Raw genomic sequence first — 16,961 nt, 5'->3', positions numbered from 1 at the left:
CTATTACATCATTCTTCAAAGTGGAATTAAAATTCAATTTGTGGGTTTAGAATGGAGCTTGGTAAAAATCCATTAAGACAAGGAGAGCAGGCAATATAGGAATCAGGAGGGAAACTGTATGAGTGGTGTCATAGAAAGGGACATTAAAGAAGGCAGTGTCTGAGAGTAAGACAGCTCGTACTTTTTTAGGCCCTAGGGCTAGGTACATTACAATGTTTTATTTCCTCCTGACATAATCCACACGTTTTTATAATTTAAAAAGCATTTATAAAGGTATTAATTTTTTCTTCCATTACAAATTCAGATGTCTATTGTAGACAAAGTTCCTTTGTAAACAAATTTACTTTGAATTTTTTTTCTTCTTACTTGTTTTCACTTTTTTAAAGGTGGACATGATTCTCATAATCGGTGAATTCTTTAACACTTTTATACTGATTTGCGTTTCATTTGTTTCAAAGTAGTTTATCCTTGACTATATTTATGACTTACACAGACTTATTCATTTTATACTTTTGAGAAATTTTGTATATACCCTTGAAATTATCTGTTTATTTGTCTGTCGCCTTTCCTCCATAATTCTAGTTGTCTACTCTAATGGATAGCCTTTTCTTGTGTATTGCATGTATAATGTATTAGTCTCTCATATCACCTTAAATTTTAAAGGCAAGAAGTTATAGGTACTCAATAAGCAAAGAATTACATTCTTCATAAACTTGTTGGTGGAATGTGAAATTTCCTCTATCTTATGTAATTTCTCTAGCTAGATAAAATATTTTTTGTGAGGTTGAAAATGTGTCATCTTTCTCACATGAACTCATGTGGCTATTTTATATTCTTAAAGCTAAATTCTACTTAAAATATGATGACCAAATTACGACATTCTTAATTTGTCCTTGTGACTTTGTTTAAAAATGGCCTGGGTATGAACAGTGCTGTTTTTATATGGGTTGAATTTTTAAAGTTTAAACATATTAGTAGCCATAATTGATTAAGATTAAACATGGGATATGGTGAGTGTGTAGATTAAAATTAGAATTCCATAAATGTGCAGTCGTTTGCAGAAGAAATTATTAGAACTTTTGAAAACAGTTAAATTTTTTGGTTTTTAGCCACAGAAAGCTAATTTGCCTTAAGGTCACATTGCTTTGGATATACGAAGCAATATTGAATACACTTCCAAACTAAACAAAATCTTTTCTTGAAAACTAGATATGACTGGAAGTAAAAATAATCAACATGTTAATTTCCTAGCCGAACTTATACTTGCTTTCACTCATTTAGTTTAAAAACTGTATAAGCTTTAATTTATTTTACAAAACTGATTCTAGAAATACAGAGAGATAGACCATGATATGATGACATTCTCTTTATTCAAATAGTATAACTAGATTACTTCAGCTTCATGTTAATGCTAATAAGACAACAGTTGCTGGAATTCCTGACAGTGTTCAGAAGAGGAAATGGGTCTGAGAAAAGAGTTTATAAGTAAAATGGAAATAATGCCTGGTCTAGACATGCTTGATTTGCTGTAGACTGTGGGAAAATAGAGTAAGTTTCAGAATCTAACAGATGCAACTGAGAAGACATGTTCCATACTTTTCTGTTTGTAGTTGCTGTAATGTTCAACTTTCCAGACCCTGCTACAGTAAAGAAAGTCGTCAATTGTCTACCTCGTGTTGGCATTGGAACTAGTTTTGGGTTGCCTCAAACCAGGTAATGTACTATGCTTTAAGACATTTTAATAGCCTTTGGTTATGTTTTATGAAGACGAAGTTATGATGATAATAATCCTTCTATTGTCTTTGGTAGTCTTTGAACTTGATTCACTTCTGAAGTAAAGGAATAGCAACAGTCCCATTTTATATTTATAAGAAACCAAGACACAGAAAGATAGAAAGGTCCTCATAGTAGATCTTATAGTAGAATTATAGTAGATTTGGGAAAATCACTCACTGTTCCCAACATAGTTGTGTTTTCCTATCTTTGTACTTCCTAGAATGTTTAGGTATGTTGATTTTCATATGAATATGGAACTTTGAAGATAGTAAAGAGGTGCTTGCTATTAGGGAATGAATGAATATTGAGGTTTTGCGAGAATAATTATAGTTATTCTTAATTAGTGACAGAAATCTTTATTCCTCTGATAACAATTCTTTAATGATATGTATTTTAGCCTTTTAAAAGCATGTTTCCCATTAAGAACATGCCACATTCAAAGATCCAAATTTACAGCATCAATCATCTTGTAATTTTTCATGTAAGAAAAGTATTCATCTTTAATAAAAAAGGATTGATTAAAGAATTGCTTTAAAAATCACTTATGGTACACTTAAAATTTTTTCTAGGACACTTAAAAATACCCAATTTATAAAAATCACATGCTTAAAGTAAGATATATTTATATAAGTAAACAAATAAAATTTTGGTAGTTTTAAATTTGTCATAGATTTATAAATACCATATTATTTTGCTATACTTCATTTTACCAATATTAATCTAAAGTCACTTATCTCTTCCTTTTCCTATTCCCCTTTCAGTGTGAAATGGTGTCGATATCAAATCCATGTTAAAAGAGTATGTTGTTCTCCTACAATGTCTTAAGGAGAAATTCCTGAGGCCAAAGACAAGGTTCCCCGAATCAATTCCAATTTCAGGCAACAAAAACTAACCATTCAGAAGCTTCAATGATAAGCCAAGCCTGAGGCCCAAAGATTGACCTTTTAAACTTGCTTAAATACTACTTCCATTACTGTACCCCAGGTTCCCTGAACTTGTTTCTGGATGTTGAAAGAAGAAGCAATATGTATGATGTGGTGAAATGCCAGATTAGAAATTGGGAAACATAGTTTTTTACTTCCAGCTCTGCTGGTGGCCTTGAAAGTCACTTCAACTTACTGGGTTTCCAGTTCCTCATCTGGAAAATGAGGATTTTGGATTAGGTGATCTCTTTGGTCCCTTCTGGCTCTTGCATACTGTGAAGTTAGATGAACTTTCAGAATGCTTAGTAAGCCTTCCGTCTTCCCCTCAGCAGATTCTCTCATCTTCTCAATGCACTAGAGATACAAAAATTATCATTTTATAATGACCTTTCTGCTTCAGGTTTTGAATTACAGTTACTACATATATATAATAAACTAAGGGGACAATTTTTTTCTCTAGGAGGTTGACCTAAATTGATAAGGACATGTGAACACATCTGTTACGCTGAATTGTAATTTAATAAAATTCATGGTATCAACACCAGCAAAACATTGTCAGTGTGTATTTCTGATTAGGACATGAAAATAACTTCATTATGTAAAACTAAGCATCTTAATGGTATTTTTTTAGGTGAAGTTTTACAGAACACATTAAAGTACCTGCCCTCTAATTAATTTGTTTAATCTTTCTATTGTTAGTGTTAGTATTAACTAGACTAGGACATTAAAAAAAAATTTCATAAACAGTGTAAATAAATTGTGCTATTTTGAAAGATGGTCTTATTAAAGTGAATTCAAATTTTTTTTTTGTAGGCGTATTTCATTAGCAAATCCACGTCAAATTTTTAAAGCTTCCAGTATGACTCAACGATGGCAGCACCGGGAGATTTCTAATTTTGAATATTTGATGTTTCTCAACACTGTAGCAGGTAATGCAGACCTATACATTGACTTGTTACAATACTAGACTGCTAAGAGTGGCCTTGGTTCTTTGGAGCAATGATATTGCCAGATCATTGCAGCACAGAAAAAAGGGAAGAGAAATATGTGGCTAGTACAAACAGATGCCCGGGATATTAGGGAAATCATATAGTCAAATTTGGCCACTGTGACCCTCATCTCATTTCTTTCCATAGCTTGCTTAAGCTTTCCAAGAATGGTTCAGTCTGTTCTTTTTTCTTTCTGCTTTTCTTGAAAGTTGAACCTTGAATACTTCTAATTTCCCTGAAGAGAACCTAAAAACTTAATTTATCTGCTGTCCTCATTTTCTTGTGGGCAAAGATACTTCCATTTATACCTGGACTAAGTTCTTTCAATCTCCTTTTTCTTTGTTGGGTGACAAGACATTATGAGTTTAGAAAGGGTTACCAAGGAGGGTTACAAGAACTAAGTAACAAAATATTTAGTTGCTAAAGGGTTAGGATAAACGCTTTTTACCACAGAGCAGAAATAACTGCCTTTTGGGGGGAGGGGTGGTCTTTTTATTCTTTGTATGAGAGGGGGAAGAATATTTTTGGAAATAAAGATGACTTAATAACAAAAGATATCAATAATTTTTGAACTATAGTGTGTAAATACATGCATATATTGTTGTTGTTCAGTTGTTTTCATCGTATCCGATTCTTCATGACCCAATTTGGCATTTTCTTGGCAAAAACTTAGGAGTGGTTTGCCATTTCCTTCTCCGGCTCCTTTTACGGTGAGGAAGCTAAGGCAGGTAGGGGTAAGCAATTTGCCCAGGGTTACCCAGCTAGTAAATGTCTGAGTTCAGATTTGAATTCAGGTTCTACTGACTCCAAGTCTGGTATGCCTATACATACATAGACATATATACATTCACACATGTATCAAATGTTAACTTTGTGCAAGTGACTGTATTAAATTCTGGGGAACCAAAGAAAAAAAATTACACTGTCCCTCCTCTTAAGGGCTTAAACTCTACTGAGATGAGATATTAACATTCTTACTAGAGGGTTTTAGGAAACCTGAGCTGATTCCTAAAGGTAAATAAAGTTTTTGAAAAGAGGAGATGAAGTAGAGAATAGTATCTGGCCTATTGAATGTAAAAAGACATTTTGAGTTTAGGGGAGCAATGTGAAATAAATATGGAAAGGTAGGTCAGAGCCATATTGTGGACGTTCTTAAATTCCTTATTTAGAGTTTATATATGTATTTTTTCCTAAAAGTAACAAGAATTACAGCAAACTTTTGAGCAAGGCATCTCTATAAGATGCCAAAAAACTTTTAAGAACTTGAGTGAAAAAAAAGCATAGTTATATCAAGGAAAATATAATACCACCTAAATTAATTTATAGGTTTCATGGTATAAAAATGATAGCACTAGATGATATAATATCAAAATTCATTTGGAGGAACAGAAGATCTAGAATCTCAAAGGAAATAATGAAGATAAGTAAGAATGAAGAGGGCATAGCTTTTCCATACCTGAGGTTATACTAGAACAATAATCATCAAAACTATTTGGTATTGGTTTAAATACAGAAAAGTAGATTAGTGGACCAGAGTAGATAAGTAAGCATCAGAAAATATAAAATTCCCACACCCCAATATTTGCTATAGTCAAGAGCATCAACTACTGTTTACGACTCTGTATTTGACAAGAACTTCTAGGAAAGCAGTTTGGCAGAAATTAGGGTCAAATCATTATCTTATACAAGAAATGACAATAAGCTTGAAGCAGATTAATGTTTCATAAAGAAAAATTATGAGAATAAACTAGAGTATTTTTTATTATTTACTGCTGGGGGAGTAAATCCTAAACTAAAGAGGCATAGAGATCACAAAAGAAAATAGATAATTTTTAAACACTGAAAAGCAATTCTAATATTTAATATTAGATTAAATTAAATATTAATTAAATTTAATATTTTAGATATAGATATATTTATAAATATATAGATAGATATGTATATAATACCAAGAGCCATTCGCTAGTGAATAAGTGGTGAAAGGATATGAATAAAAACGGTTTTAAAAAAGAAATGAAAACTATTGGCAGCCACATATAACTAATAATAAGAGAAATGCAAATCAAAACAACTCTGAGGTTTCCCTTTGACTCCACTAAAATAACAAAAGATGGAAATAGTGTTGGACAGACTGTGGAAAAATAGGCACAAATATGGTGATGATGGAACTGTGAACTGATCTTACTGTTCTGAAAAACAATCTGGAAATTATCCCTCCAAAGTGATAAAAATGTCTATACCTTTGGACAGATATATTACTGCTGGGCCTGTACCACAGGCAAGAGAAGAGACAGAAAGGTCCTATATACACCCAGGTATTTGTAGCAGCACTTTTTCGTAGTAAAAAGCTGAAAATAAAGTAGTTGCCCATTACTTGGGGAATAACCAAGCAAATGATAGTATATGAATAGTAACATACTATAAAAAATAACATACTATAATAAGAACAGAATAATAATATACTTTAAGAAACAATGAATATGAAGAAATCAGAGAAACACATGAAGACATATAAGTTGACATAGAGTGAGATAGAAACAGGAAGACACTATACACAATGACTACAACATTGTATACAGAAAGAACCAAAAAAACCCCACTTAATAAATTATTTTGAGCAAAGTCGAACCTGTATTAGAGTGGGAAAAAATGAACTTTTCCTTCCTGCCTCCTTTGAATAAGGTAGGATAATAATGACTCCAATTTACATAGTGATTTAAGCTATTCAAAGTCTTTTACATTTATTATTTCATTTGATCCATACAACAACCCTTTGAGCTAGCTGTTGGCATCACTGTTTTATATATTAAGAAACTGAGGCAGACAGGTTAAGTGACTTGCCCTGGGTCCCACAGTTAATAGGCTAGATTTGAACTCATATTTTCCCAAGAAGAAGTCAAGCACTCAATCCACTGTGCATATGCTTGGTAAGATGTGGTTGGTAAGTTGGTTAGTTTTGCTGAATTGCTTCGTATTTCATTTTTAATCTTTTTTTATAAGGGATGATTCTTTGGGTAGGGGAAAGGATATGTTTGGAAATGTGTTTGATGTATTATAAATAAGACCAAAATGATTAAAATTAAAAACAAAAGTGACAACAGAACAAATAGATGAAGAACAAAGTAGAAAAAAAAAGAATTCATGGGCTAAATTGTGAATGGTGTTGATGAAAGGAATGAATATATCATATTCCATTATATGTAAAACCTATAAAGGTCAGAGTAGTTATATCCAAGGGCTGGGAATCAAGTGGGGACATTCAGAATCATCCAATGTAGGCCTTTATAAGAAGAAATTATTTTGTTTTTTCCTTTCCTAGTATTACAGAATAACACGCACAGTAAGTATTTGAGAAGTTAGGTGGCAGAGTAGATAGAGCACTGGTCCTGGAGTCAAGAAGACCCGAATTCAAATCCAGCCTCAGATACTTACCAGTTGTATGACCCTGGGCAAGTCATTTTAATCTGTTTGCCTCAGTTTACTCATCTGTAAAATGAGAGTAATAATAGCACCTATTCATATAGCACATAAATCAGATGAGACAATGCTTTTTTGTAAATCACACTTTTTGTAAATCAGCTTCTGGCACATAGTAAATGCAATATAAATGTTAGCTTATTTATTATTTATTTGGTTGTGTTTATGGGAGGGAAGAAGTGAATGGAAGGCTTCCTGAAAAAAAGGTTATGTCATAAAGAGAATTGATCTCACAATTGCCCTGTTGCTTCTCATTTATACTAAGCAGAGTAAATATACACTGAAACTGTTTAGACAAGTATTTCTTCCTACATAACATTTCATCTTCCTCTGCAGATGGGCCCCCATCTCAGGAACGCACTCCCTTTTAACCACTTCTTCTTGGAACCCCTTGACTCCTTTAAGATATAGGTCAGGTTCTGTCTCCTCTATAATGCTTTCTGTAATCTCTGCAGTGGTTAATGCCCTCTCCTTGAAATTATCATATAAATATACTTTGTATATATTTATTTCCTTGTGCTTTGTGTATGCCCAGTAGAATGTAAGCTACTTAAGGGTAAGGATTGTTTTCTTTTTTATCTTTTTATCCCAAGCACAGTCTTTCCAAATAATAAGCATTTAATATATGTTTATGAATTTATTGGCAAATGTTTATGCCTGTTAGATGATTTTAACTACTTTGATTTTAGAGACCTAGGCCAAATGGTCTGTTATGATTCCTCGTAGGTATCCTCATTTGTTATGTTGTGATAAAGGTTCTGAAGCAATTGTGGCAGATTTCCCAAAAGACAAACATGATCTTAATTGTTTCTTCATAATATTTCTAAAGAAATTTGTTGATTACGTTAAATAGGCATCTTATAGAAAACAAATATTAAACATTTTTATAGAATACACTGTAAGTTTTAAGCTTCAAGGACCTTTTCTGGAATATATTAAGACCCTTTTATGTTCATGGCATATTCATATACAGTAATTTCTGGATTTTTTTAGGATTAATTATCCATTATGAATTGTTCAGACCATTTGCCTCTTTTTTTCCTTCCTCTGACTGCTTTTCTTTTCTTCCTCTGACTGCCAATTCATTCATTATCATCTTCTGTAATAGATGACAAGAAGGAAAACTAAAAGATGAAACATGGACAAGTTAATTTTCCTCCTTGTTAATCACTCTGATAAAGCATTTGTTGGAAAAGGAGGTTGAAAAATCATGACCAAAATGTATGTAGTTGCAAAATTCTTTGTATTATCCTGTCTAATAGAAGTATTTCAGCATCAGTGTCACTCATGATCATAATGGGTTCCTCCTGTGTGTTACCAACCCCATCTACTACTGAATAACAGTTCCTAAACCTAAGGAACTTTAATGATCAGCTTCAAAGTGAGATACATTAAAGTAGACCAAAAGCCTATGTTCACATGGCCTATATAGTGAATCATTTCTAGTCGTGTCCCTGCCACTAATTAGCCATGGCTAATCATGGCTTATCGATTGCCCTATATTGACCTCGGGTTTTTCATTTATAAGATGTTGCCCTGGATGATTTCCAAGGTCCTTTTCCCTTTTGGAAATTTTTATAATTCTGAGTTTGTATTTGAATATGTAGGCATAGAGTAGCTTTACCTAAAAAGGCAGTAAAATGGGGTTGTACAGTGCTTTGGGGAGGATATTTAGACTGAATCAGTGAAGTTGTTTGGTTTAGAATAGTGTAACAGGAGTTTATTAACATGAACTATAATTAGAGTGATTTAAAAGCTTTAATTTATTGTTTTATTTAGTTAATGAATTGAATAGGTTTTGTTATATAATCCATGATATATGTGAAAGGTCTATTTGGTATCGTTTAAGATTGGCAAAGCAGTAAGTGTGAAATATATCCTTATCATAAAATCACCAAACTTTAGAGTTAGAAAAGAGTTTAGAGACTTTGGAGTCCAACTCTCTAATTGACATTTGAGGAAACTGAAACTCTGGAGAAGCTCAATCACTTGTGCACGTGACTAAAGGTTGGGGGGAAAAAGAAGTGATATGTGTTAAAATCCTTCAGGATGTATAGTAAGATCTGCAAGAGAGTAGGGCAGCTAGCCAGCAGTGCTGTAAATTGTTTCTCTATCTTCTCTATCTCCCCTACGCCTTTCTAAATAAAAAGTTTTCTTTTCTTCTACCAGGACGTACCTACAATGATTTAAATCAGTATCCTGTATTCCCCTGGGTGTTAACTAACTATGAATCAGAAGAGCTGGATCTTACATTGCCGAGCAACTTCAGGGATTTGTCCAAGGTGACTTTTCATTCCTAAGATTTATATCCTATATCTTAAACAAATATATATGATATATACAAGAATATCTATCATATATCTAAATAGATACAGTTCTGTCTACATAAATATGAGATATATATCTACAGATACATAACATATGTGTATGTATATATATATGGTAACTATATAGGTATAAGGTAGGCATGTGCATTTGGTGTTTGTTGTTGAGTTGTTTTAGTCATGTCCATCTCTTTATGACACCATTTGGGGTTTTCTTGGCAAAGATACTAGAGGGATTTGCCATTTCCTTCTCCAGCTCATTTTTACAGATGAAGAACTGAGGCAGAGTCGAATGACTTTCCCAGGGTCACACAACTGGTAAGTGTCTGAGGCCAGATTTGAAGTCAGAAAGATGAATCTTCTTGACTTCAGGCCCAGCACTCTATACATTGCACCATTGCATAGCTTCCCAGGTATTTCTATATATCTATCTTATATCTAAATTTGAAATAGATATAAGATGTACCTGTATGTTTGTATCTATGTCTGTTTAACACTTAAGCTAATAATTACTTGACAAGTAATATGACAAGATCAAAAAGAACACTGAACTTGCCATTTACAGGCTTTTTGATCTTGAGATTAATATTTCGCCTCAGTTTATTTGTCAATAGCAATAATGATAATCTACCCTACGTATTTCCAGGGTATATCATGATCCCACTGATCAAATGAGAGAGTAGATATGAAAGGGCTTTTAAAGGGTGATCAGCACCATACAAATCTCTACTTCTGTTCAAGTAGATGAAAACCTTATAGCAGAAGCTGCTATGTACGTAATAATGTAGTTATCTGGGATCAAACCATAAATGGGTAATGGTTGGGTAGCTGGTTGATATAGTGGAAGAATGCTAGACTTGGAGTCAGGAAAGCCTACATTCGAATTATCATCTCAGACACTCAGTAGCTGTGTGAACCCAGAGTTGGATATAGATTTACAAATGGGTATTACTATAATAGCACCTATATCACAAGGTTGTTGTGAGGATCAGATGTGGTAAGATATGTAAAGTACTCGGCAAACTTCAAATGGTTGTATAAATTGTAACTATTATTAATGAAAACTTGACCTTGGCTTCTGTTTAATTCTCTAAATCTCCAGTCCTAGTCAAATAGGACTGAATTTCTCTAACAGTCATTGTTTGAGTATTTTGTATTTGTGGCTTTCTGTATTTATTTGACTTAATGCTATTAAAATTTGGGAAGAGAAATTAGGAAGTTGTATATCCTCCATTCCTTATGTTAAAATCACACCTGAGATTCTTTTTGAAGAGATTCCAGATGTACCTTTTTGGAATGACACAAATTTATCCATTACTCACATGGTGTCATCTCATCTATTCTTCCAGTAATACATTTATCTATGTCTGATTAATTGTAGTCTGAAAACAGTTTACCTACTATGTGAAGAATATTGTCAAGTGAATGTAACTATAGATTGTAAAGAAATGTGGAGTTTCAGTAAAATAAGACTTTCCTGCCATCTCTCTGTCCTTATCTTGTAGTATAAGAATATTGGGGAATTATGCTTGTGGCATCTTTTTAGAAACTAGATTTTAAATTCTGCCTCAAGTACCAAAGATTGTGGACTCATTTGTTTATGTATACCGGTGCCAAAATATTAGAATATCTGACAATTTGTATTTAACTAGCAACTTCTGTTGACTTGATATACTCTGAATAGACCAAACAGAAACATCTCAACAGATGTAAATGACCAAGATTGTATTATACCTGATTATACTTTAGTGAGCTTCTACTTTGTCAGTGGTTTATTTTGGCATTCATTTCTTTTAAAAAAAAAATTTCGTGGCAGAAATTGGTATTTGATTTCATTTATTATTCTAACTTTTCCCTTTTAAAATAAGTATGCATCTTAGTAAGTGAGTGCATTCTCCCTTACACACACTTTTAATGAAAGTCCAACATGCATCTTGTCTTAGAATTAGCTACTGGCTTTTAACTGTGGTTGATCAGACAACACTTCTTTATCTCTTAAGTTTTAAGTACTGTTTCTGATGAATGCCAGTCCTTTTCGTGTGCTCTTTAGCAGATACAACAGAAATCAGTATAACATCTAGATGTCACTGGCTAAAGCAACATTTTTAGATGCTCAATAGCTGCTTATACCTATACTAGGTGATATAGGTTTCACTTTGAATTTTATTTCTATCTGACTTGTAAATGCAAAATATGGACTGATACCTTTAATACTTTTGTATTAAATTACCTTAATGGAAGGTAACACAATACAAAATGGATCCTAAAGCAATAAAGTACAAATTCAGAGAGATATAAAATTACACTATAAATTGCTAATTTATTTTTTGTGAGTTTTTTCTAACAAAGTTTTCTGAAAATAATTTAAGCTTTGTGTTTTACATGTTGACATTGGGTGTTTTTTCTTGCCTAAATATAAAAAAAAAATGGATGTAAGAATTACTACATTTAAAGCTCTGTGAAATAAAACAAACTTAATTTAATATAAACCTGAGGTTGAAATGGTAGTGAGTGGAAATTTTCTATTTCTAAGTTACTATTGGCATAGTGTTGTGTATCCAATTAAACTTTGCAAATATCTTCCTCTTTATTCAAACTTAATACTGTCTCCTGATCAACAAACTTGAAGGTTTAAAATATAAATATATGTGTGTATATGTATACATATGTGTGTGTGTGTGTGTGTGTGTGTGTGTGTAAACTGCTGTATATATGGTAGATTATTACAAGATTTTTATTTTATTTTTACTATTGCCATGCCTATATAGAAAATCTATTTTAGGAGTTTATGAGAACATATTTTATTTTTTAAAAATATTTATATCTGTTAAGAGTTAGAGTCCTTTTGATACATACATGAATTTGGTTTTTCTGCTACTAATACCAGTTTTTAAACACTGTAACACGTAGGTTAACCCCACACTTAATTTAAACAGCCTTCAATGACATTGTTTTTTAACATTAGTCAGAAAATGATAAACTGAAGCAACTGAAATGGATTGTGGTTAATATTACTGTCAGTCTGATGAATAATCCTGACATATACCAGCAGCTCACTGCCAGTCAGTAATCCTCCTCAAACATAAGTGTTTATTATCCATCCAGTCTGATTATGGTTAGAAGTGAGCACTTATTATTTATAAATATTATTTTCTTTAATTTGCATAATCTACCTGTTTTCATACCAGAATGTGAGCCTTTTTCTTGGTCTATTTTTGTCTACACTTGGTTAATTGGATGTAAGGGGGATGGAGAAGCTACTCTAGCACAGTATTTACATAAAAATTATTTGAGAATATTCAGCTATGAGAGGAATTGAAAAAATCTTCTGATTATCTTTTCATCTTGGAATACAGCAGATCTGATTCTCTGATTTGTGTGTATATGCTATTTAGTATACCATATATTAATTTCAGTAGGACATTTTCAAAAACCTACTTAGTTCTTTACTTTTTTTCACATCTGCCACATAGATGTAACAACATAGTTTTCTCATTCCTTACAGTGTTTTTAATTGTTTTGTATGCATATGTAGTATCAATTTATAGTAATACTAGTAATAACATCTTTTATTTAAATTTCTAAAAGCCTGAATAACCCATTTGAATTTAAAAAAATATATTGTCATATGATTCATTAATTCTTGAGAATCTATGATGTGCTTGCTTTTCCAAGAAAACTGAGTGGTTATGTGGTATGTCCAAAGATAATCAATAAGCATTGGGCTGTGGTTTCAAATCTTAGCACATCCTGACTCCATGTTCAGTGTTCTTCTCTCTATATAAGGCTGCTTCTGAGTTTTTCAAAAGGGGGAAAAATAATTTATAGGAACTCCAGAACAATAAGTTTGATGTTGATCCCTAGAAAATTTCTGAAATAGCTATAAGAGAATTTTCTAACAAATTTCCCATATTACTACATATATTTGGCTAGATAATCCATAAACCTTATTTATCAGTATGTATATCCATGAAAGATAGTACAAACAGGCAAAAGGCAAGGCCCTGAAGAAACTGGATAGTGGGCTGGATTGCTTTCAGAAAATTTCACAGCTCTTTTAATAACCCCAAACTTCTCCCAGAAACAAAAGCTCATCATTTTAATCCTAGTAACCTTCTGGTATTGTATGACTCAGACACTGAACACAGTCGTCACGACAAAATTGAAATTTATTGTCACCCAGTGGATCATCAGCCAACAAGCATTTATTAAGTACCTACTGTGTGCCAGGCACTGTACTGGGAGGTAGGGAGCAGATTGTAACAAAGAATCAAAGATTTATATCTGGAAGTGACCTCAGATATCATCTAGTCTAAATCCTTATTTATACATAAGAAAACTCAGTCTCAGAGAGGTTTGGTGGTGGAGCTCACACTGTGGTATAGCTAGGATTCTAACCTAGGTCACCTGGGGAACTCTGAAGAACAATAATAAGGTGTCATGACAGATGTATGATGGAAAAAGATAATGGACTGGTTATAGGTAAAGGACAGATGAACAGCCTGAGTGTGATATTGGTATTACTGTGATGGCAAGAGAAATCAAGGAAGGCCTTCAGTATATTGGGTCTATATCCCCTGTGGTGACGACTTAGATGGTCAGGCATGATCAATTGTGGTCTGTGTCGCTAGAAAGAACGTTCATATTGATGAGTTTATAAATCCATTTGAGTAAATTCAATACATCACATTGCCTTGAACATTTTTTTATGTATATCAAAGTATACTTTTCAGTTAATGTGATGTTTTCATGTTCTGTTGTTTGGAGCAAAAATAACTTTTTAGTCTTTCATATATTTTCTCTTCTGTAGTATGAAGTTCGTAGATGATTTCCTTGTTGAACCTAGAGACTGACTTTTGCTGTCAGTCTGAGCTCAATTAGGAGCCATTAGAATTTATTTTGGGGCAGCTAAGTGGTGCAGTGGATAAAGTGCCAGGCCTCGAGTCAGGAAGGAGCCTCCTCCCTATCTGGCCTCAGACACTTACTAGCTGGGTGACCCTGGGCAAGTTACTTAATCCTGTTTGCCTCAGTTTCCTCATCTGTAAAATGATCTGGGGAAGGAAATGGCAAAGCATGCCAGTATCTTTGCCAAGAAAACGCCAAATGGGGTTACGAAGAGTTGGACATGACTGAAAAATGATTGACCGACAGCAAAAGAATCTATTTTATAAATGTTGCTGTTCACATTTGAAAAAGCAAATCAAAATAGGAATTCCATGATATAGAGTAGCATTTGAATTATAAGATAGTTAAAAAAAAAAAAGCAACTATGAATGATCCAAAAAGCTCTTGTACACAAAAAGCTGATAAACAGGATTTGGTGGATTTCCAGGGGGGTTGCTGTATCAGAGAATTAGAACGAATCTCTCTTGAGCTTAAATGGACAAAGCGCTTCTGCAACCTCCTTCTTTCTCTGCAAAGCCTTGGGGAGAGTTGGGGTGGAGTGAAATCTTTCCCTCTTCAAGACCTGACTTTACAGTTTGGTACATTTGTGTACTTTTTAGTGTATATGTGTACTTTACACTATGTACCTCTTACTTTCTCTCGAATTAACCATCAAAGTCAAGAACCTCCGATCCATCAAACAGTAAATATTTATTAAATACCTTCTGTGTGCCAGGCACTGTGTTAAGTGCTGGAGGTACTGTGCTGACCTCTAAATATAATAAAATAGATGTGTCGCTTTGCATGCTGTAGTTTGTTGAGATTTTTATGTAACCAGAGCCTTCTCAATCTAGGCATTCAGAAAATTTTCCCCATATTTTAGGAAGATTTAACAAGAAGACAGAGTACAAGACTGATCATTTCAAAGGACTTTTGATGATCATTACCTGAACTTTTGCATTAGTTTGAAAAGTATTTCAGGCTGTATTTTAACACATTCTTGCCTAATACTTTATCGCTCCAAATTTATGATTCTATGCTTTTGGTCTTCATGTTAAGAATTTTTACCCTTAAATGTCCATGTTAATTCTTAGTTGATTCCACAGGGATGGAAAAAAAATTAGAAAGATAGTATTTATTGAGCATCCACTGATTTGGGGGATTTATACTGGGTACAAATCATCTCAACATTGTAAATCATTTTCAAAATTAACTCAACCTGAGAAATTCTATTTGAGTCCCTAAATTACTGATATATTTATTTTATCTGTCTATAAATGTAGTTATATATCTGCCTGATCCCTCGAAGGACCATAACACACCACCTCCATCATATAAACACATAAATCTTTATAGAAAGAACAAATAACCACCTAAGAAAATGACCACCTTTATTCTTAACCATCACATGTTTAATCTCTCTTATTTTATCATTTATGATATTACTTTTACTATTGGTATTTTGTTGCCTATCTTATTAGTACCTTTACTACTATTAACTATAACTTATGTTAAGCACAATTTTAAAAAAAGTTTTCTTAAGTGAAAACTAGTTCTTCCACATTTCTTTGCTTTTCAAAATCTAAATTGCTTGCAAGTAGTTTCTAGTGGGTTTTGTATTATTTATCTTTATCCAAAGTCAGAGGTAATAATACATTTCAAAGTACATTGACAGGTTGGTAGAATCTGAATGACCTTAATTAGTTCTCTGAATTTGGATATGGTCCACATAGAGACAGATAGGCTTCTTAGCAAATGAGCAGATTTTGGTATATCAACACTCAACCTATTCGTGGCTTATCATTTTCACAATTGCTTGGAAAACATTCATTAGTTCTTTACCATTAAAAGGCCCTTTCAGTGCTTACTCCTAGCCTGCTATTTAGCCGCATGATGGCATGTAATTAAAGCATTGTTCAGCTTATATTTATCAATATACATGAATTTAGCAAATTCAGATAAAATACAAAGTAAAATTATATATCACCTGCTACAGCTAGATAACACAGAACCAGAAAGATTTTTACTGCTAAATCCAAAATGAGTATTTGAGATGATTTAGCATCTAGAAGGCAATATAAGTAAAATGGAGTACCTTTCTTATTCTCTAGATACTAAAATGAAATGGTACAGTGCATACACTTTTAAGACCACTTGAGAGAGACAGTGTTTGCAAGAGATTTAAAACTGTTCTGTTATTTGAAAATAAAAGTATGCATTTGTTAGCTCTGAAAGCCTCAGTGGCTGTGATGGAATTTTTTTCCCTTGCAATATTAAATAAAATCTAGAGTATGTGAAGATAAGTGCCAAACCATTTCAGCTTTATACAGCATGTGACAAAATGCCCTAAGAGCCAAGGTTGGATAAAAATGCTGATCAGCCTGTTTGTTATACTTGTCATTTAGATAAAGGAACTACTACAACAGAAACAGAATAGTTGCTCGCACCCTGAATAGTTTTTTTTTAAATGAGCCTTCCCAGGGTATTTATTTGTATTGCCTCTTTAGGAAAAAAGAAAACAAAGAAATATATGTGTGTAATATCTATCTATCTATCTATCTATCTATCTATCTATCTATCTATCTATC

The 16,961-nt window shown here is 32.9% G+C and overlaps 1 protein-coding gene across 7 annotated transcripts in view; it reads left to right on the top strand.

Moving 5' to 3' along the window:
- Nucleotides 1-16,961, top strand: part of LRBA (LPS responsive beige-like anchor protein) — a 676,054-nt gene that overhangs the window by 466,730 nt on the left and 192,363 nt on the right. For all 7 annotated transcript variants that reach the window (XM_027866938.1, XM_027866942.1, XM_027866935.1 and 4 more), the window contains 3 exons: nucleotides 1,611-1,713; nucleotides 3,513-3,628; nucleotides 9,335-9,447. In XM_027866938.1, coding sequence (XP_027722739.1) covers nucleotides 1,611-1,713; nucleotides 3,513-3,628; nucleotides 9,335-9,447 — 332 coding nt within the window. The remainder of the gene's footprint in view (nucleotides 1-1,610; nucleotides 1,714-3,512; nucleotides 3,629-9,334; nucleotides 9,448-16,961) is intronic.

This window comes from Vombatus ursinus, unplaced genomic scaffold, assembly GCF_900497805.2.
Source record: "Vombatus ursinus unplaced genomic scaffold, bare-nosed wombat genome assembly UNPS02014784.1, whole genome shotgun sequence".
NCBI classification, from domain to species: Eukaryota; Metazoa; Chordata; class Mammalia; order Diprotodontia; family Vombatidae; genus Vombatus; species Vombatus ursinus.
Note: the sequence above shows the minus strand (reverse complement) of the source record. Positions and strands in the feature narration are given on the sequence as shown.